The sequence below is a fragment of the Cryptotermes secundus genome, unplaced genomic scaffold (genome assembly GCF_002891405.2).
Source record: "Cryptotermes secundus unplaced genomic scaffold, Csec_1.0 scaffold693, whole genome shotgun sequence".
NCBI classification, from domain to species: Eukaryota; Metazoa; Arthropoda; class Insecta; order Blattodea; family Kalotermitidae; genus Cryptotermes; species Cryptotermes secundus.
Window position 1 is genome coordinate 1,546,319 of NW_019722434.1, and position 22,895 is coordinate 1,569,213.

General features: G+C 46.8%; 1 protein-coding gene across 1 annotated transcript; it reads left to right on the top strand.

Annotated features, from left to right (window-relative positions):
• Positions 1-3,222: 3,222 nt before the first annotated feature.
• LOC111861434 (neprilysin-1) lies at positions 3,223-22,071 on the top strand. Its single transcript, XM_023845993.2, has 18 exons — positions 3,223-3,266; positions 6,954-7,051; positions 8,686-8,847; positions 10,602-10,685; positions 11,414-11,610; positions 12,123-12,353; positions 12,548-12,655; positions 13,367-13,511; positions 14,160-14,277; positions 15,468-15,576; positions 15,655-15,831; positions 16,553-16,656; positions 16,775-16,833; positions 17,365-17,419; positions 17,495-17,562; positions 20,228-20,358; positions 20,437-20,610; positions 21,165-22,071. Exons 1-18 carry the CDS (start codon positions 3,241-3,243, stop codon positions 21,339-21,341), a joined length of 2,223 nt encoding a protein of 740 aa, XP_023701761.1. The 5' UTR covers positions 3,223-3,240; the 3' UTR covers positions 21,342-22,071.
• Positions 22,072-22,895: the final 824 nt, after the last annotated feature.

The window sequence follows — 22,895 nt, forward strand, 5'->3', positions numbered from 1 at the left end:
GGAGTTGGTTCTGGTGATGGCGTCCGTGTCTGTTCGGATCTCAGCTAGGGGTATAACTGTCCTGACTGCAATATTTCGTGATTTTCCTCAGTCGATCCAGGCGAGCACTGCGACAGTGCCCTCAAAAATGCCACGCCCACTTTCTACACTGCCCACCCCAGCTGATCGTTACTTGACCACCCGATGCCGTGTAGCCTAAGTTACAGGCGGCGTTGTTAAGTGAAACATTAATAAGTAGCAACACGCATGCGTAACTGTTTCCTTCCAGAGATCCGTAAGGACCGCTAACCACCAACAATGATGATTCCGTTGCGGTTTGAATTGTTAGCTTTTACTCCGAGGATTTCTTTCTTCAAGATTTGAAACAGGCACCAACAAGACTGGCTTCCCTAAGCACACACTCAGCGTCACTGCACGGACATGTGCCCCTTCAACTGACTGATACAAGTAGACTAAATGGGTCTGACGATGGTGTATAACACTCAGAATTACTGGGTTTTCGGACTTGGGTCCATCGTCCGGTATTATAGATAATAGAAAACACGACGTTTCGGAAACTGGATCTCTTTCCTTGCTCATGTGAAGGGGGAAGAGGTGTTCAACTGAGTAGATGTCTTCCTCCCGTTCACCTGAAGACGGAAACAGATGCATTTTCCGAAACGTCGTGTTTTCTGTTTTCTAGAGTACCGGCAACGGAGAAAGTCCAAAATGGCAGGATGCTGTGTGACACGTGTTATGGATTGCCACAAATCTGCTACTGCGCTTGCGCCCGCACGCCTGTACAGGGTCCCTGCAACGAAAGGTTTGATGCTGTACAGTGCAACAGCCGTCACTTCAAGATTTTCTTCGGCTATGCGTCATGGCAATACTATGTGAGCATACGCAGTGACTTCCATCACGGTAGCTGAAGGCCAAGGGAACCCTTATCGCTCACGGACGATAGGAAGTGTTAACAATTGTTATGAGATTATAATTTTTGTATATGAAATATACTGTTTTTGCTTTTTATAACGTTGTTACTAGCACGTCATGACACTCTTGTCTGCTGATGGCGCCGAAAAGTGATGCCACGTTGACAAACAGGCATAAGGAACTTATCGCTCGGATCCAAAGTCCAGTAGCGATGGCTTGTGAATAATTATGTTTTCTAGGAGGTGGTTGTGGATAAGGAGCTTCATAACTTCGCCAAGTTTAATTTGAATGATCAAGTGAAGAAGGATGAGATGGGCAGGGCATGTAGCATGAACGGGAGAACAGAAATGCAAAACTGTTACTGGCTTCTTACAGAGACTCTAGCCGGCTTAACGTCAAACTGATAACGACTGACATAATGGGGGGGGGCTTCATATAACGGCTTTGTTGTGTGGAGTCAAGAAACTTAGCATTTAGATATAGAGGACTCTATGTCAATGTCAGGGCATGCGTGGTCTGCTTGTAAAGGTTTCATATTGACAGGAAGAAGTACCCGTTGGAAGAAGGAAAGGCCGCGAGCCGGACCCGGCCGTATTTTCTGTGACGGTCTTCCCGTTGTCCCATGTTGGGAGCATTTTCATGGGCTTCTATGGCCTCTGCTTCTGGCCTACATCATTCTTAGCCTACTTCCCTTATTTAAAAAAAATGAAAGGAAGCTTATGCGATCTCCATGCTGTCTGTGAATCCCCCTCTTCCTCTATATTCTTTTGAATGCCTGGACCGGTCTTTATGAAACTTTTGTAATGCAGGGAGGTTGAGAGCCATGTGCAATGCGCGAACCGGTGTGCGCATTGGAAACTGACCAATGGTGCGGAGGGTTTAGTTCTGCAGACGTTGCAGTTCCATAAGACCAGCCTGTTCCCCATTCGACGAAGCGTGCGTCCTTACGTCCCAAGAGGGAAGGGCAGAGAGAATCGGAACGTGTGTGAATGGAGGGAGGGCGGATGGAGCGCTCCCAGCGAACCAATAGGAGTATCTAGAAGGAAGGGCAGAGAGAATCTGAACGTGTGTGAATGGAGGGAGGGCGGATGGAGCGCTACCAGCGTACCAATAGGAGTAAGGACAACAGTGTACAGGATATTGGTCCCTTAAAAGGTACTTCTCTAAGGGTAGGGAGAAATATTGACTCTGAGGGAACCAATGGGAACTTGGGAAGTATCCCATGTGGAGGCTGGGTCGAACACCTCCACCGTAGTCCTGCGAGTCGCAGGAGGCGACGAAAAGGGAACCCAGTGCCTGGGGGTATAACCGGGCCACCCTGTTCCTGGGGGATATAAATATGGGGACATGGCCCTCCAGGTTGGGGGAGTCTCGAATTTGAGACAGTAAAATGTGGTCATGAGTTCTGCGGGATATAGACCTGAGAATGACTGCGCTGGCGAGAACCAGTAGCAGTTCTAAAAGACGGACCCATCCTCTCGTCCCGCAAGTGTTCAGTTGGAAAATAAAGTTACTGGTTGTTAGTCTCAAGGGGCTTGTCGCCAAGAAGAACTGATTTGCGGTAAACCGTCAGTGATAAAGTAACTGTCTCTGACAATCGGATGTAGAGGGACCAACAGGAACTGACAGTTATTCGAATTTAAGTACTGGCCAGTTCTCCCTGCAACGTCGAAGATAAAAGTAAAGCTATCCCTGTAACAGACCGTGAAGGCCCATAGGATTGTGAGATGTTGAGGCTCCCACATTTTCTAGACAATCGGCTCACAGATGGCGGTAAGATTGCCAGTCTTACGCGTCGACCGCCCTTTAACCCCAGGAAGATTCCTGGTACTCATTTCTGTTAGAGGCTGAGTCGACCCTGGAGCCATATGCGTCTGGAAGAATCCAATGACTTCATTGGGAATCGAATCTGCGACCTTCCATCTTGTTGCATAGTGGCTCGGCCACCTACTGTGCCGCGTAAAATATGAAAGTCAAATAATTAATTCATATATTTATGCAAAACACATTGGAGGTGCTAGGTGGACTTAATTAATCAGTACAGTAAGCGTATAAAATCTCGGGCTCTTGTGGCTAAATTCACGAACATTGTTGCCATGTAACAATGAATTACTGCACGTAGATCGCGTCACTGCCTGACTACGGCTCAACGAGCACTCAGTACCCTGGACAGTTCTGTAAGAACAGAAGAGGGTCGTGGCCCTCAATTTGCGAACCGCCACTAACACTTGTCGTTGTCTGAGATGCAATCTCTGCTCACTCACTCGGTATCTCGAGATGTATTCTTTGTCCCAGTGGCCAGTTTGCTGTGATTACTGCTGCTGAAACATGTCCGCGCCTGTTGCTCTGCTCAGGTAGGTGAAAATCCAGGAAGCTTAGAGCACCGGTACGTGAATCCTTTTTGTACTCAGTGGCTTGTTCGTAGTTTCTGCTGTTGCGTGGCGTGCAGAGTGATCAGTGCTCACAGACGATTTGCTATAACGGAAATTTAAGGACACGCAGGAGGCCATTTTATTTTTAGCTTAACTCTCTTCCTCGATTCTTAACAAGCATGGTTATGAGATTACCGCGACCTCTAGTTCGTCTGTGTGGCCTCTCGCTACAACTCTTCAAACAGGCTGAAGGATTTTCACCCAACTTAGTGCTGACATTATCCTACTGGCTTGCCAGTTGCACTAGTGTAGTTTCGGAACTTCCTGGCACAACCTGACGAGCCGGAGTTCGAGTTCTCGTAGGGTCTCCATGTCGTCCAGGCCGGCTCTGGGGTCCACCCAAACTCGTATACAGTGTGTACCGGGGATAAAGCTGTGGGGGCGTGCAGTTAACCACCCTCTTTTTTTGCTAGTGGGGTGGGACTAAGTCCCTTGTACTGCAGCCACTTCTGGCCTATTGTACCAGCCCCAGATGATAGGTGAGGGTGATTGTGGAGCAATTGGTGGAATGAAGATTGGCAGGGGAAACCGAAGTACTGCACCAGCGCCACTTTTTCCACCACAAATCCCACTTGACCAGACCCGGGATCGAACCCGGGCCGCCGCAGTGGGAAGTCAGCGACTAACCGCTTGAGCTATGACGCGGCCTAGTTGACCACTCACTCTAACTAGTGACGAGGTCAAGATAATGTGGATCTATACATCCACTCCCCCATACGTCTTCATGGCGTAGTGCTTAATTAGTTAAGAACAGGGAAAAATTTACCAGCAGGTTGGTCCACAGTTTACGTGTGCTCACCTTGAACTTACCGATTTCATTCAAGAAGAGCTCACCACGCAAAACAATCGAGTATTATTTTGAATTGTTTCATTTTGGTCCGTTACACTATCAATCACCAATTGTCAATAGAATTTCCGTCAAGTGCAACAANAAAAACGTTCAAGTAAAATATTCAGGCTCCTTCTTGGTGAATCGTCCCAATGGGGGGAGGCGTCAGCACGGGGTTGTGTGGGCTTGTGGTCGGGTGTATCTTACGCGATGTGTATTGTGTACTTCGCAGTACTGCAGCATGTTGCTGTCGGCATTGAAGTGGCCCTGAAACATTGTCTAGTTACTGCTCCAGGTTCGGGCGCTTCCTGTGCCCGGCACTTCCCTTAAATTCTGATTCAACAGTTCAGTTTCGGGCTGAGAAGAAAATAGGCCTATCGAAACTATATCATAAATTAAAGAAAAAGAAGGTCATGATAAATGAAAAATTGTTAAACACGCAACAGAAGTGTAATGGAGTATGGAGCTTGTTATTTCCCGCTCAGATGATCTTCTTTTTCGGCCTTCCACGTATTTAAATCTTACATCATTATCGAAATTATAATATGACATGTTATATTTAGAAAAGTGTACCAGGAATCTTCCTACGGGGTAAAGGCTGACAACCATCTTTGAGCCGACTATCTAAAGAAAATATGGGAGTCTCGACGTCTCACAAACCTGTGGACCTTCACGGCCTCTTACAGGGAAAACTTTAATTTTTTTTATTGATACATTATTATCTTTTGAAAATGTGGCACAGTTCAGATACTGGGAACGACGATAACAAATCAAAACCTGATTCAGGAGGGAATTAAGAGGAGCTTGAACTCGGGTAATGCTTGCTACCATTCAGTGCAGAACCCTTTGTCTTCTAGTCTGCTGTCCAGAAACATAAAAATTAGAATATACAAAACTATAATTTTTGGTCTCTGACATTAATGGAGGAACATAGACTGAGGGTGTTGAGGATAATACTTGGACCACAGAGAGATGAAGTGAGAGGAGGTTGGAGAGGAGCTTCATAGCTTGTATTCTTCTCCAAGTATAATTAGAATAATCGAGTCAAGGAGGATGAGGTGGGCAAGGCATGTAGCACGAATGGGGGAGAAAATGAATGCATATAGGATATTGGTGGGAAAACCCGAAGAAAAGAGACCACTGGGAAGACCAAGGCGTAAGTGGGTGAACAATATTAAAATGGATTTTAGAGAGACAGGATGGGATGGTATGGATTGGATTGATCTGGCTCAGGATATGAACAAGTAGAGGGCTCTTGTGAACACGGTAATGAACTTCCGGGTTCCATAAAATGCTGGGAAATTCTTGAGTAACTGCAGAATTGGTGGGTCCCCCAGAAGGGCTCAGCTCCGTGAGTAAGTAAGTACGTTATTAGCCTAATTTCCTTATTAAAAATGAGGGTATGCTTATTGGGTCACATTTCTGCATGTTTGTGTCTCTGTCTGTATGTGTCACCCCCTTGAGAAATTCCGAGGGTCTCAATAGATGTCTGTAAAACTCGGTATGCATATCATGACACTTGAAGTCACGTGAACGGCCGATCCATTGGATTGCCAACACTGCAGCGTTAAAGTGTTGAGGTCAGAACTTAAATGTTATTTCAGTGCCTGAATGTATGGTCATAAAACTTGGTTATGTACATTGTGCCACCTGAGGTCATAAGCTCATTGTGAGAATCACGAGAAAGACACCAGCGCTCCCTGTGCGAAATGTTAAAGCAGGTGGTAAGATATTAAGGCTCGAAATGTTGACAGCCACATCTGAAGTAAACTTATCGTGTAACTGCGCAGGAAGAAATGAAACACATAGCAAGGAGCACAGATCTTATCTGCTTGATATGAAACGTAGAGACCCCATACAAAAGAAGAAGAGAAGTTTGATAAACGTGAGGGGCTTTGGCGTGGCGGAAAATAATTTCCGTGTACCGACAAAGCGATAAAGTGGACAGCATCGTGCATAGGTGGGGCCTTGATAAGATAGCGTCTCTACAGTCAGACCCTGGAGTAAGTCTTATCTTCAGCTGCATCATCACTCTTGTCTTATCGTCATTATCAGCATCAGCATCTTGAGCGATAGTGGTGAAGGCCTTGTTCGGAAACCCACAAGCAGGAGATGGGAACCCATCTGTCCACACAGGACAGGATTCTCCTGTTTAAAATGAATATGCAGGGCTTTTTTTTTTTTGCTAGTGGGCTGGGACTAAGTTCCTTGTACTGCCGCCACTTCTGGCCTATTGTACCAGCCTCAGATGATAGGTGAGGGTGATTGTGGAGCAATTGGTGGAATAAAGATTGGCAGGGGAAACCGAAGTTCTGGGAGAAAGCCTGCCCCAGCGCCACTTTGTCCACACAAATCCCACTTGACCAGACCCGAGATCGAACCTGGGCCGCCACGGTGGGAAGCCAGCGACTAACCGCTTGAGCTATGGCGCGGCCCTTAATTTTGCAGGGCTTAGTGACATCCCTATTGTAGGGGCAATCTGAAGCAGATCTGCCGGTTTCTACGTGAGGCGAACCGAATTTGGTTCAATTATATGAAATTTTCGGTTTGATGTGAAGTTGAAGCTTGCTCTGCTTATACGAACTGGACAACGACAACGTGTAGTGTAGACGCAAATACCGAATTTTATTGAAATCCGCTGAGTGTTTTCGGGCTTAAAACATGCAGATTGTAAGACGCACAGACAAGATATCCCAGTCATGTGTTCACTTTATGTTAAAGCGAAACGAAGGTTTATACATGTGTTTCGGTTCAATTTTCATGAAATGTTTTGTTTTCAGGCTAAGTGTGTTGGCAGCACTGACTGGCGCGACGCACGGCGCCGCCGCTGTCACCAAGCTTGACGCCAAATGTTTGACGCTGCAGTGTCGCCAGGCAGGTGCGTCCTCCTGCTGCTCTTTACACTCGGACATTCTGCTGACTGGAGATTGCGTAGTTTGTCTCGGATTCTCTTGCGATGCTGGGATAATATCTGAAATAGGCCACGACTCATTTTCTGATATCGCTAGTGAGGTATAGAGAGTATATCTGACCCGCGCCAGAGCTCAGGAGGCTAGACGCTCGCTTCTTACCGCGGAGCCTCGGGTTCAGACCCAAGTGATTTCAAGTAGGTTTCGTGGTGGACCAAGTGGCATTGTTACGAGTTTCTCTCCGAGTTTCGTCAGTTTCCCTGTTCCATCTCTCCGCCCTCGGACGTATGACAGCCCTGAGCAGGCAGCACATTATCACATATCCAGGTTCTAAGTTTGGGGCTTCATGTCTAACCCGGCACCTTCCTTGTGACAGAGCGAGGGAGTTGCTCTTCACAGCTCACCTGTTTACCGCACTTGCGGAATGCTTCAGGAGGATGTTCTTAGTGGTAAGTGGGGAAACTGACGTCCCTAGCCCAGTTTTTTTGGATTGGGGGAGTCACGTATCATCTCATTTTACGGTGACATGGGACGTCACGACAAAATGGCAGTCGCAAAACTGATACAGCTTCCACGCGTTTTCGCATTTCCGACAAGAGTGGAAACCTGCATTTTTTTTATTGCTAGTGGGGTGGGACTACGTCCCTTGTACTGCGGCCACTTCTGGCCTATTGTACCAGCCCCAGATGATAGGTGAGGGTGATTGTGGAGCAATTGGCGGAATGAAGATTGACAGGGGAAACCGAAGTACTCGGAGAAAACCTGCCCCAGCGCCACTTTGTACACGACAAATCCCACTTGACCAGACCACGGGATCGAACCCGGGCCGCCGCGATGGAAAGCCAGCGGCTAACCGCTTGAGCTATGGTGCGGCCGGAAACTTGCATTAGCTAACTAAGTAACCAACCAACTGGTACGGTAAGCAGCTAAGCAAGTCCATGGAGCAGAGCTCTTTTCGAGGAGACGATAGCTGGTCATCCCAATCTTCTGCGTAACCCAAGGTTCATTACCGTGTTAACAAGAGCCGCCACTGGACCCTACTCTGAGTCAGACGAATCCAGTCCACACACACACACACACACAGTTTAATTTGCATTTTAATGCAGTCGTCCCATTTACTATCTGGTCTCTTATCTTCTGGTATTTTGATAAAAAAGTGTGTATACATTTATCACCTCTCTCATGCGTGCTACATGTCCAATTTTGTTTTTATCACTGCAAAGAGCACAAATTATGAACCTCAGTTTACACACCCCTCACCCCGTTTCTTCACCCCCTTAGAAACTTGCACTTGGGGCAGTGAAAGTGGGGGGACATTCGGGATGGCCGAGCCCCCAGTTGAAGGGCGGGGAGGGCTCCGTCAGAGTTTCTGAAGAACCCCGGACTGGTATATACCACCGCCAGAACCCTTTCGAGGGCTCAAGGGGACAGTGAGAGCCCAGGTTGCCAGGTGGCGCCGCGACGCAATGCGGAGGCGCCATTTCTCTGAGATTCCAACAGCTGTCGGTTCGGTACAAGAAAGGCAGTCGCACAGAGGGTCTGAGGAAAACTACGAAACAGATGAGTAGAACCGTGTGTTTACCGTTTAGTTTCTCTGTCGCAGCTTCTGGAGTTCTGAGCGCTTTGGACAAGAAATCGAATCCTTGCGACGACTTCTACGAGTTCTCTTGCGGGCATTTTGGGGACAACCACGCTATTCCCGAGGGAAAGTTGCTCTGGGACAACTTCCAGATCCTGCAGGAGGCCATGGACACTCACTCCAGAGGTGCGCTCAGCTGACACACACAATACATATGTGATCCGGAGTAGCTCAGTCAGTGTAGTGACATGGCTGCTAGCTGATCAAACGCAGTTCCCAGGTTCAAAGCATCCACACCGTCTCCAGGGCCCACCCAGCCCAATATGCGGTAGGCACAGGTGTCTCCTCCCGAGGTCAGAGCGGCCGGGACCTGAAGCTTACACTCAGCTCTATCTAGTGCCGAGGATAATGCATGGAGCTATACCTCTAGGCCCCCTACGTCTTTATGACATTCAGCTTGAACTGTTAAGCACGGGAACAGCTTTACCGTCCATATACAGCACAGCTCTGAGACTCACTCTGTCGAGATAAACTTGTGAGGTGAGTGGTCAGCTCCACGCCCCGGCCGCTTTACTCGCGGGGAAAGTGTCCCAGGTACCCACTGGATAAGTGCCTGGTTGGCCCAAGTTCCGGTCTGGACGCTGGGAAGAAAAGAAAAATCCGTGCACTTGGAGGGAACCGAATTCATTTTCTCTCGGAATCCAGTCCGTAGCCCAGTCACTATACTGACTGAGCTATCCTGGTTCCAAATTCACTCTGTTATGGCTAAACACTCTGTTCAGTTGCTGGCCGCGAGGCTTGCTCGGAAGAGTGAGGTCTTCTTGTAGTTCAGACAACCCAACGTTTTGGGCGAACATATTGCTTCCATCTTCAAGGTGGAAGAGTGAACTAAGAAAGAAACCAGCAGAAGAAGGCGGAAAGTTGAGCTGGCTGAAGGTGGAGGCGATATATTCCTCCGAAACGTCGAGCTGTCCCATAGCTAAGCGGCGTTACAACCCACGGGGCCACAGCTGGGAGAATTTCAAATCTGCGCTCAGGTTATTGCTTCAGAAAAAGAGAAACCCGAACAAGTGCTCGATACGGGGCCGATTAAATAACGTGACCTTCACAGATTGCACCTGTTCGTTACGAGACCCAGCTCCGAGAGGATGTACTTGATGCTAACGCCTTCTGTGAACAGCTGAAGCCAATCATTTGACTTGCCCCTTGTGTATTGTTTGAACGTGTTGTTACTTTTTGTAATTACTTGTATGTTGCCCTTTGTTGTACTACTGCCACCGGGGTAAAACCCAATTGCAGTAAAAATAATAATAATAATAATAATCACCGACCAATGCCGAGGTAGCTGAACCCACGGGTTCTGCACCTCTGTCCTTAAATCGCACCATTTGACCCGATCCTGAGCCGGTTTAATCCAACTTTTATCCTCACAACATTTTTCTCTGATTCATCTTAGTGTAACCCTCCCATTCTTTTCTTGGACTACTGAGTAGACGTTTTACAAAAGGACTTCTTCCTCCATTACAGTTCTGTATGAATTCATAGTCTTCACCATTTTATCCACATGCCCATCCAATCATATTCTCATGCAGTTCACTGAAGAGCCATTTACTGGTAGAAGGAGATTTCTTCAGATGAGTTTGGGATGGAGTGGGTTAAATGTAAGTCTACAAGGTAGAACAATGGGTGGTCACATTTCGAATGACCTTCTACGTCTGTCTTCAGGGTAATCAGCTGTAAATGCCATTTATTCTGAGGAATCTGCTGTCTCCATCTTGATGGTAGAACGTGGGAGGTGAGAACATTTCGGAGGAACTTCCTGCCTCCATCATCAGAATAGTGGAATGGATGAACTGTTCTGTCCAGAAGATGCAGACAGGAGGTTCTTCCAAAAGTGCTACAATGTCGTAAGTGACCCGTCCTCTTTTCCTTTCATTTAGACATCCTGAACGCGCCTGTGGAGCCCGGCGAAGCGGCCGCCGTCAGCAAAGCTAAGAACATGTTCGCGGCCTGCATGGATACAGGTAGGCGCTGTCTGACACGTCTGAGGGTACGTCATAAGATGGCCGGCATGGCGGTTGCGTATGTTGCAAACACAGCCTAGACCTACGTCACTGTCTGTTGATGACGTAACTGGAAGGGTGTTTCTCACGCACGGCTCCTAGTTACTGAAAGGCACAACATCTCACTCACGTTTCGCTATTTCCTCGTCTCTGTCAGCGCCGAAATCCTCCGAAACTCAGCTCTTTAGGGGCACACGCACGTGTGAGCATGTCCGCCATATTGTTCAGTATGTTAAATAGAGAGTGGACCACGCGGTAGCGCACTATGCTACACGGCGGAATGTCGCTCGTTCGATTCCTGATGAGGTTACTGGATTTTTCAATTGACCTAATCCTTCCAGCAGCACTATGACCCTGGGGTCGACTCAGCCTCTAACAAAAATGAGTATCAGGAATTTTTCTGGAGGTAAAAGGCGGGCGGCGAGTAAGACTAACCTAATCTCCATCTGAGAACCGATTATCTAGAAAATGTGGGAGCCTCGACGTCTCACAGCCCTATGGGCCTCCGCGGCCTGTTACAGGGATAGCTCTACGGAGTAGTCTGTAGCTCCGAATGCATTTGGTTTGAACCTTAAGCAATAATCGATGTTTTCCTGATAATATTAAGCCGGTGTGGGTACCTGGAGCAGGACGCGCTTTCTTGTGGTTAGGAACTGCATTAGAAAAATGTTTTGTGTTTTTGACTGCAGACTCCCAGGACAGACGGGGTCTCGACCCAGTGGTGGAGTTGTTGCACCAATGGGGAGGCTGGCCAGTGCTGAATTCTGATTGGACTCCATTCGACTGGCACAGGATGGGGGACATTGTTGCCGAGTTTGCTGTACCTTTCATATTCAGCATAAGTTCCTTGGCTAGCTTGGACAACGCCAATAGCACAGCGGTGTATGTAAGTTCTGATTCTGCATAGAGGAGATAGTGCGTGGAACCAGCTCTCAACAGCGGGGCTTTAGTTCAGCTGTGTCCGTTCCTTTCTATTTAGGATGTGTCACCGCAGGTGCAGTGTGTGATATTCTGATATTCTGCTATAAGTACCTGATTCAGAAATGATTACTACGAATCTTCCTGCGGGTAAAGGGTGGCCGGCACGTAAGACCTACACGGCGCCATATCCCAGAAGACGGCATTCTACAAAGCAATGTAACATTTCTCTATTCCCAGTCTACTGCTGTCAGTCCGAGGAAAATATGAATCTTTATGATCAGATTAAATTAATTAATTGTGGCATCAATCAAGCCCAATTAATAAATAAAAATTGAAACAAACGACTAAATATGTCTGTAATTCTAGACGGCTACAGGGACATTACGGGAAAGTTACCACACGGTACAATTCTGAACATGTAAATATTGCTCGTTATGAGTTGGGTCACGTGATAACGCATTTCGTTATGACGGACAGCTGGACGCTCCGTCGCTTGTGCTGCCGTCGCCGCTGTTGTTCAACACGGAGACGCCTGACCTCCTGCAGGCGTTAAATAGGGCGGAGGGTGGAGTGGAGGATCTTCCTTTCACAAAGTACCTCGTGAAGATGGCAACCCTTCTGCGCGATCATTTGCACACGAACGTGTCAGACGAGACCGTCCGGAAGGACATGGCGGATGTTGTGCTCTACATGCAGAGACTCTCCAAGGTTTGTGAGACAGCTCACCAAAGGTTTTGGTGAGATACCTACCGTAGGAAAGGTTTACTATACGATAATGTTCGCGTCTACCTGTGTGTGTGTGTGTCTCGTCACTCCTTGGTTTGGATGGCAGCTGTTTCGGTTCCCTAGCAACAGAGGCCCCTGCAGATGTTCGCTAACAGAGCACTTCTTATCTATTGCAGGCGACTCAAGTCTTGAAAATGGATAACACTCCCATCGGTCAAAGAGGAATGGCCTGGACAATTGGACAGCTGGACCAGTGGACAAAGGAGACACTGGACAACACCACAGTAAGCACTCATGCGGCCCTCCCAGTCTCCGGGCTTCTCAACCGCAGCCGCTGCTCCTGCAATTCGGGTTACACTGCATAATGTCTGTGTGGATGTGACGCCGTGCAGATGTTCAAAGACATATTGTTGTAATGTACTGTCTCCATATTCACTGACGAAATGTAGGCCAAGGAACAGGTGGAAAGCTGCTACTTGCTTTTGGCTTATTCTTCAACCTTGAAGTTGGAGGCAGTTAATTTCTGCGATACGTCAGTAAATATCGATCAGGCTACACTGCGTCACATCCCAGAATGTGTTACTCTTCATAGCCACCATCGTAAGAACCTCAAATCCAAAATACGTATATATGAGTACTTGGGACATCCGTTTTGGAGGTCTTGCAACCGCACGTCTGGGAGTATGTGACATAAGAACCTATCGGCGAAATGAAAAACTCAGGTTAAAATGGCGGACAATTATTAAGATGGGATGTGACGCCGTTTAGCCTGGCAGATAATTGCCAACTGTTAGGAGGAACCTACTTGATCCTTCATCAGGACATGCAGTGGATGTACGAAGCGCTGCTACAGACCTACAAGACTATACGGCGTCACGTCCCAGCCACAGTAACTGTGGGCTGTGAGCAAGTGTCTGCTAGAGCTCTGCTTGCTGCCTGCTCACAGCCCCCGGAGAGAGATCTTCCCCTGCCTCTAATTTTCGGCGACCTTTCAGATGGACTGGGTGCAGTTTCTGCAGAGAGCATTCAGCAAGTCTGGTGTGACGGTACGGGCGGACCATCCTGTCATCTTCCTGGGAGGAGAGAAAGCGCTTGCCGGTATCATCAGCTTCATAGAGGGCTCTGATCCACGCGTGCTGGGTCAGTATTGCAGATTGGGACACCGTTCAGGGGTGACTGTCGAATTCAGAGGGACATCGAAAGAATATGTGGTGGCCTGATCGAGGCACTGGAACGACTGAGGAAAATCAGGAAATCCTCAGTCAGGATAGCCGGTGTCATTTGAAAAATCCAATAAACTCATGGGAATTCGAAACCGCGACCTTCCGGCTTGTAGCATAGTGCCTCAACCAACTACGCTACCGCGTGTAAAACTATAATGTAACTTTCCTGATGATGGGAGAAATGTGGGGTCATGAAGTAACGAGAGGAGTTGAAACAAAACTGTAATCGAAATGCTTTCACATCAGAGAGCTGGTGTGACTAGAGCAGTGTGAAAATGACACAAGGAGCAATTTGATTGGCTCCCTTGTGCTGTCCGGGCGACTGACAAGTCTCCAGTCTGCAACAGCCAACTGCCATGGCCTAATCTAACTCACTAGTGCATTTTAATTATGTTAAATTTTTCTGTAATATCTGTGTAACTTATGGACATTTAGATAAAAGTTTAAATAATTCATATTGTGCATCTTGATAAAGTTTAATAATAATTATAAATTTGGAGTTTATTTTCCGAATACCAATATTATTTCTGAGAAGATGATAAACGCCTAACCTTATCCGTTACAGCTAACTACGTCATGAGCCGGTTGTTGGTGTTTCTGACACCAGAGAGCAGCAGAGAGATGCGTGATGCGGCTTTCGAATTTTACGTGCAACAAGGGTATATCACTACAGATTATCCTAGGTACGGGGAGGTCCATACAAAACTGGTACAGTTACTAACTATAGGTCACAGCAGAGGCTATGTACCTGAGATAGACTATACTCTCGCCAATCCGGTTGTCGGATAATCCGGATCGAAATATGAGAAATGCTGATGAAGAAAGCAGTCTTCTGGGATGTGTAACCGTGTAGATGTGGTGTTAACCGACGTTTCGAAGGAACGTATCGTCTCCATCTTCAGGGTAGAAGGAAAAATAAGAAATCCGCAAGCGAAGAGACCGTAAAAGCGGTTTGTAATCTACCCTGAAGATGGAGGCGATACGTTCCTCCGAAACGTCGGTTAACACCACATTTACACGGTGCCACGTCCCAGAAGACTGCTTTCTTCATAGTCTCCGCCGTGAAAACCTCAAATCTTCCTGGAGAAATGCTGTTCACACTTGAGTATGTACTTTAAATACACGTGGCACTTAGGCAGGCAGACGAGTCACTTGTCTGTTCAGACAAAACTTGAGACAGTTCCATCAATCCTGCGTCATTACGTTCAGAAACAAGTGCAACTGCTGAGGCTTCTGTTGATGTATAAATGCACTGTCTTTTTGTAGTTTTTAAATAATGGCTCTACAGTGATATTTTGTTATTTATTTTCATCGGCACTACTCATATCATTAAGTTTTCCATTTGTTTGTATTCGAATTTTTATTTGTCTTTTAGAACTACTTTTACTTAACTCGTCCGGATTATCGCTAATCCGGATGACTTCCCCCCATTATTCCGGATTAGCGAGGGTATACCGTAATGCCTTATATGTTTCGTGTAAGGCCGCACCATAGCTCAAGCGGTTAGTCGCTGGCTTCCCAACGCGGCGGCCCGAGTTCTATCCCGGGTCTGGTCAAGTGGGATTTGTGGTGGACAAAGTGGCGCTGGGGTAGGTTTTCTCCGAGTACTTCGGTTTCCCCTGCAAATCTTCATTCCACCAATTGCTCCACAATCACCCTCACCTATCATCTGGGGCTCGTACAATAGGCCAGAAGTGGCCGCAGTACAAGGGACTTAGTCCCACCCCACTAGCAATAAAAGAATATATATATAAGACACGTTTGTTGCCCCGCAATAAGGGCTTAACTTTCTACAGACTCCTGTTCTGTCCGATTCACCTGCTCTCTTTATGGCTGCCAGCAGTTGCTCAGTAACACTTTTTGTTGTCGACAGGTGGCTGTACTGTGTACACAAAGTTCAAGATTACCCCAGCGTGGGCTTCAGTCATGCCGTGGCCTACTATTACAAGACCAATATGGTGGACACGCAGACACTTGAAGAAGTAAGTTATCAGGCCATGAATAGTTGCGCGGCTTCCCACAGTTTTCTCACTGAATCACGTTCATACGGTTTGTTGCAGGCAGCTGAAATGGTGTCCGACTTGAGGGCCGCGTTCCATGACCTGCTCGCGGAGAACAATTGGATGGATGACGAAACAAGGCACGCAGCAGTCCAAAAGGCGGACGCCATGTTAGTGCTGATGGGGTTCCCCAGCTGGTGCGATTCTAGCGCTGAGCTCGACGAGTTTTACAACAATGTAAGGAGGGTTTCTATGATTCGGAAGAACACAATGTAACCAGCAGGCTACTGTTTCTCTTATCGCCTCGCCTACAGTTCATCTACTGGCACCGTCGGGACTTCATACTCCAGGCATTTGCTTGGAGGGACTGAGGAAAAAATGTAAAATTTCAGTCACGATACCCGGTTTATGGACCGATATTTGAACCCGAGACCTCAGGAATACGAAGCAGGAATACTAATCCGTCACTTTGAATTTTGGTCGAGACGTAGACTTATATTGAAGTATAATATTAAAGTAGATAAATAACTGGAAGAGGATAAGGTCCAGTGGCGGATTTTTGTTGTCACTAATATGAACTTTAACAGGCAATACATCAGCTGCTTTAACTCGAGGAAGGTTCTCCTTGACGAAGTTACATGACCCCTTAGCGCAAACGGGAGGGCGTAAATTATGCTGATAGATAAGTGGCCTCATTAATATGAATCATTAAATATTAACTAATATTGGGTAAAGGAAGTGGTAGTGGCCTATTTTAGTTTCTATGCTCGAATGTTGGGAGAAAACTGTAATGAGACCACTATATTAATCTTTCAGCCTGGAAAGATGTGTAATTGATGCAGTGGCATTAAATAAACAAACATGCATGAAACAAATACGTGTAGCTAGCTGTGTAGTTCCAAGAGCCGGCTTCGCATCGTTAAATTGCCGCATTGCCACCAGATGTCTCTGCTTGCAGATAGAAGTGAGTCGTGGTGATCATTTCGGCAACGTGGCACGCCTTCGATCCTTCGTGCAAGCTACAAACTTGGCAACACTGGGCAAGGACAGGGATCGTAACGAGTAAGTGAACTTGTTCCACGGATGTGCGAGGCGCGTGCTCAGTATCTATGTTGTCAGTAAGGGCAAAGTTTGGTAACATGTGGTCCGAGCTCTGAGGCAGATCGTGTTTGTTTTGCAGGTGGACACAGTCGCCCTTAGTGGTCAATGCCTTCTACAACAGCCTGAACAACCGCATAAGTAAGTTGACTTCTAAGTAAAGCAGCGCGAAAGAAATGCATATAGGGATTTGGTGGGAAAACCACAAGAAAAGGATACCACTAAGAGGACCTAGATCTAGGCTGGGGACAATATTAAAATGGATCTTAAATAGGATGGGGTGGTATGGAATCACTGATCTAGCTCAGGATAGGGACCAGTGGAGGGCTCTTTTGAACTCGGCAATGAACCTTCGGGTCCCATAAAGTGTTGGGAAATTCTTGAGTGACTTAGCGACTAGCAGCTTCTCAAGAAGGACTCAGCTCCGTGGAGTCAGTTACTTAACGTGAAATTCATGCTACATCTCTCTCGTCACGTTTAATGTTGTCTCCAAAATGGCGGACATGTGAACGAGAAGCTCACAAAATCGGCGCTTTCAGAGAGAACAAGCCTTTATTTGCCATCTTCAGATGTCAGTGGCTTTCCATAAGGAAGGCATCTGGCACTGACGCCTGCGTCGTGAGGAAGGGACGCGTCTGATGCTCTCCTAAACTTGCTTTTGCTGTGTTTCAGCGTTTCCTGTTGGAATGATGGATGTACCATTTTTCTACGGGAACCACTACATAACGTAAGTGCGTGCATCTCAAATTCCGGAAGATGACCCTGAAACAATTCGGCTCTTATGGCACTTCTTACATTACAGGTTGCTGGATTATGCCAGGATCGGCGCCATAGTTGGCCATGAGATCACACACGGGTTCGACAGTGTTGGTGAGTTGCGTCACAATGTTTCCCAGTCACGCAGTGTTGCAAGGGGAGTGTTTGGAGTTCAATTCCTTATCGACGGAAACAAGACTGACAATATTATGTGTGTGCAACAACTTGACTGACGTTTATGAAGTTCGGTGACTTTGGAGGCCACGACAATTCCCTGTCTTCACTATACAGTATAGTATATATTTGAGTACGACAAAACTGATGAATGAGAGAAAGATGCGAGATCACGACACGAGACAGGCAAAGACACTACAAAGAACACAAGAATGCAAACACAGCAATATAACACGAGTACAGCGATCCAGAATACATGGGAGGAGTGTTTCGCGTTCTTGACTCCTGTTACAGCGTTACCTTGTTCAAATTTCGGCCCGGAAACGGACCATCCTGAGGTCCTACGTGGATTTCCCCACTTCCTGCAGGCACGTGAGAGGATAGTACTTTATATTACGCCACGACCGCTTCCTTTCACATACACTCAAATCCATTATTCACTGACCAACTTACCATTCAACATGCCGCAGCCTGAGCTACCGACCGCTTCGCTAAGTAAGCCACAAATACAGTAAGAAACTGTAACTGCGCAGAAGCGAATTAGCAGAAGAATAAACGAGAATACAAAAGCGGTAAGCGCAAAGTACGGTTCAAATTAAGGTCGCCCCGTGCTGAGCGAAACGTGTGAAAGAAAAGAAAGGTAAAGCTATCCCTGTAACAGGACATGAAGACCCCTAGGGCCATGAGACGTCGAGGCTCCCACATCTTCTTTAGACAATGGGTTCACAGATGGCGGTGAGGTTGTCAGCCTTACGCACCGGCCACTCTTTACCCCCAGGAAGATTCCTGGTACTCATTTCTGTTAGAGGCTGAGTTGAACACAGGGCTATAGTGCGGCTGGAAGGATTAAGTCAATTGAAAACTCCAATGACCTCATCGGGAATCGAATCCGTGACCTTGCGGCTTGTAGCAACGTATATGGGAACCGAGATATGTCTTCACGAAGACTTGACCTCGGCAATAGATTGAGATGGGTGGTCAGATTCACGTCCCGGCCGCTTTGCCCTCGGATAAAGAGCCTTCAGTATCCACTGTACAGAGTACTTGGACGGACGCCAGGGCCCTCCCGAACGCTGCCTGAAAGAGAGCAGTCTCTCCCCTTGCCTGCAATGGAACTGCGATTACTCGCATCTACTTACTACAGGCCGTATCGACTGAACTATGCCGGCTAACCAGCTCTTATTATGTAACTCCACGGAGTCGAGCCCTTCTTGAGAAGCCGCCAGTCGCTCAGCTATTCCAGAATTTCTGAACACGTTGTCGAACCCGAAATTTCATCACCGTGTTAACAAGAGTCCGCCACTGGTCTCTAACTTGAGCCAGATCAATCCAGTCTAAATAAATTCATCTTACTCTCTCACCCTACTTACCCTCGTAAGTACAAACACTCCCTTCAGCACGTCTCTACTCCCCGAACACCCTCAGTCTACGTTCTTCCCTTTGTTTGAGGACCAAGTTTCACACCCATACAGAACCACAGACAAAATTAAAATTTCGTGTATTTTAATCTTCACGTTTTAAGACAGCAGACGAGAAGACAAAAGTTCTGGACTGAATGGAAGCAAACATTACCGGATTTCAATCTCCTCTTAATTTCACCTTGAACAAAATTTTGATCTATTACTGCAGCTCCGAAATATACTAACTGTTTCACAATGTAACTATCTTTGTACACTGTAGTGTAATTGGTTGAGACACTATGCTACAAGTCGAAAGGTCACGGGTTCGATTCCCGATGAGGCCATTTGACTTTCAAACTGATCTAATCCTTCCAACCGCACTATGACCATGGGGTCGACTCAGCTGGCGCAAAAGGCTGACAACCTCACCGCCATCTGTGAGCCGATTGTCTAGAAAATGTGGGAGCCTCGACGTGTCACATCCCTGTGGGCCTCTACGGCCTGTTACAGGGATAGCTTTACTTTTACGTTACGTTACTTAGTGACTGTCTCCATGTTGTTGTCTTGCCTGCATTCCGGTGGTACGCACATACGAGTAAGTATGCTGAAACAGTGACAAGGCCGCACCGTACCTTGAGCGGACAGCCGTACGGAGGTCCCGTGCATGTAACGAGACTCTGGTATGGCGGGTTCGGATCTCGTCTTCTATTGCTATAAGAGAAATTGAGCTGTCACACTTCCAACAGACGAACAAGTAGCAAGGCCCAGAGTATGCAGCAATATAATATATTATATAATTCCTGTAGATGCTTCGACCAGTACGGGCCGTCATCAGAAGGGGCCAACTCCATAAAGGAAGCATTTCAGATGTACGTGAGCACAGGTTGTCGTAAAGGGATTCCACCACTAGGAACAGAAGGCAGATTAAAATATTAATCTAATTTAAATAAGTTTTACTGTTACAATAACAAATCATCAATTAAAAATAATATCTTGTTGCAGGAGTACTTGAAAACGACCGCTATGCATGTTTCCCCATTGCTGACGTGTGAAATTTCTCGCGCTCTGTGTGTAACGCTGAGATCCGTGGTAGTGTTTAGGATGTGACGCATTGGAGATTTTATTTTACATTAATTCACATCGCATGCCGAGAACAGACCCCNAAACACATAGACAGCAAAGCAATGACCTCACTGTGTGTGCAGGCCGACAGTATGACCAGTTCGGGTCCGCATTTGACTGGTGGAGTGCTGGGACGAACGCCAAGTTCGAGGAGCGTGCGCAGTGCTTCGTGAAGCAATACAGCAGCTACAGGGTGTCCGAGCTAAACAAGACGGTAGGCAGTCTGTGAGAATGAACTGCAATCAGTGCCACAGTCCAGTGACCTACATGTGCCCTGATCTGTCCTTTTCAGGTGGACGGACAGAGGACACTGAGAGAGAACATCGCAGACAATGGAGGTATTAGAGAGGCATACCGGGCCTTTACGAGGCTGAAGACGAGGCGAGGAATGGAGGCCTTTTCGCCTAGACTACCTGGGCTGGAGCAGTACTCGCCGGACCAGTTGTTCTTCATCGGTTATGCATCGGTAACGTAGTTACCTGACATCCCATGCATGTCCACCATTTTGTTACTGTTGCCATCGAAGGCGGCAACCATTTTGTAGTGATGAGACTAGTCCAGCAGCCAGCAGTATGCTAAAGAAACGAGTATGCTCTGTCTGGCTAAAGTTCCTATGTACCACAGAATGAAAATATAGATTACAGGGTAAAATCAGTATAACTGACGGCTTATCAATGAGGACTCAGCAGCTCAATGGAGTCATTTAGTTAGAAACTGGACGGAGAAATGGTACCCCGCCCATTGTTAGTTATTTTTAGGCCCGTTATTCTAGAAAGAGAGGGAGCATAATCTCCGGATTATTTGAGTGAAGAACAAGAAGAATTTTACTGCAACTTTAGGAGCAGGATAATTTAAACAGAAGAATGAACCTTAACATTTACACATTAGATGAATAAATATATAAGAAAGTAGTTAATATTTTCCAGTAATTCAGTGTTACACCGCTCAGAGCTATAGGGCAGCACTAGTTCGCACAATATAATTGGGACATCTGATTGGTTCGCTGCTGGTTGCTTTCAGATGTGGTGCCGAGCGGAGACTCTGGCCGGACTGGACGTCATGCTACAGAAAGACAGCCATAGTCCTAACCGGTTCCGGGTGATTGGTTCACTCTCCAACATGGCGGAGTTCAGCGAGGCTTTCGGGTGTCCACTGGGCTCCAGGATGAATCCCGTGAATAAATGTGTTCTCTGGTGATTTTGCACATGTTCGAGTTAGATGATATATCGACTCTGCTACTGTCATTATGCAATGAATTTCTGAAAGTATTCACCAACATTTACAAGTCTTCTTCCGTAGAAAATTTCAGAGGGGAATATCACGTAAATCTGGTTATAATGCAATATGTTTCTGAACATGCTCCACAACAATCCAAACCGAGGTGTTCTGTTTAAGTGGCTCTTAATAATACGTAACTACTCTAGACCCTCATGCAGCCTAATTTGTAGGGGTCTAATTATTCAAAGACAAAGTTACTCTTACTGAATAAATGAACTGCACAAAATACGATGTCTATCTTTTCCACAGTTGGAAATTGTGTGCTGACAATTTTGATCTAACGTTAACTCGTTGAACTGAAGCAGATCTGACGGTTCGTTGCTTCCTTAATTGACTGTCATAACTTGACAGGGCATTTAATATAAATATATAATTGAGTCACGCCGGACGAAGGGTTAGGCTGATTAGTTTTGCGCCAGAAGGAAAGTATTAAAGTCCTTGCAGTCACCCGAAAGAAGAGCGTAAAGCAAACAGAGAAACTGTGGCCGGTAAGACCGCTTGTTGCCAATGTCTCCAGGCACTACAGCCTTGCCAATATTGCCTGTTACTTACACCTTGCACTCTCTTCACACTGGCACCGAGGCTGCGCCATAGCTGGCTTCCCACCGCGGGTCTGGTCAAGTGTTTGTGGTGGACAAATTGGTGCTGGGGCGGGTTTTCTCCGAGTACTGCGGTTTCCCCTGCCAATCTTCATTCCACAAAATTCTCCATCATCATATCACCCGGGGCAGGCTACAATAGACCAATAAATGCCCGCCGTGACGAGTGGATCCAGTTAGACTCCACCCCCCACTAAGAGAATTAATTAATTACTGGCACCATAGTACAAAACCGGAAGGTCGCGGGTTCGACTCGCGATTACGTCATTGGATTTTTCAGTTCACCTAATCCTTCCAGCCGCACTATGCCCTTGGTGTAGATTCAGCCTCTAAAAAATGAGTACCAGAAATCTTCCTGGGGGTAAAGTGTAAGGCTGACAGCCTCAACCCCAGCTGCAAACCGATTGTCTAGAAAATGTAGGAGCTTCAACGTTTCACACCCCTATGGGTCTCCACGGCCTGCTACATAATACAATTGCTGAACGCAATATAACATACAGAGTGATTCATCTGAGATTAGCTCTATGAAAGTGTGCATTATATTGGGTCACGTATAGAGATATTAATGATTTTCTGGCGTGGATACATCCAGTACGTCCAGTACGTGTATGCGTAGATAAGAAATTAGATAACTATTTTTTATTATTATAATTCTTAGTAGGGTGAGACTGAGTCCACTTGGTACTGTGGCCACTATTGGTATATTGTACCAGCCCCGGATGATGATGGTGATTGGGGAGCATTTGGTGTAATGAAGATTGGCAGGGGAAACCGAAGTACTCAGAAAAACCTGCCCCAGCGCTACTTTGTCCACCACAAATCCCACATGACCAGACCCGGGTTCAAACTCGGGCCGCCGCGGTGGGAAGCCAGC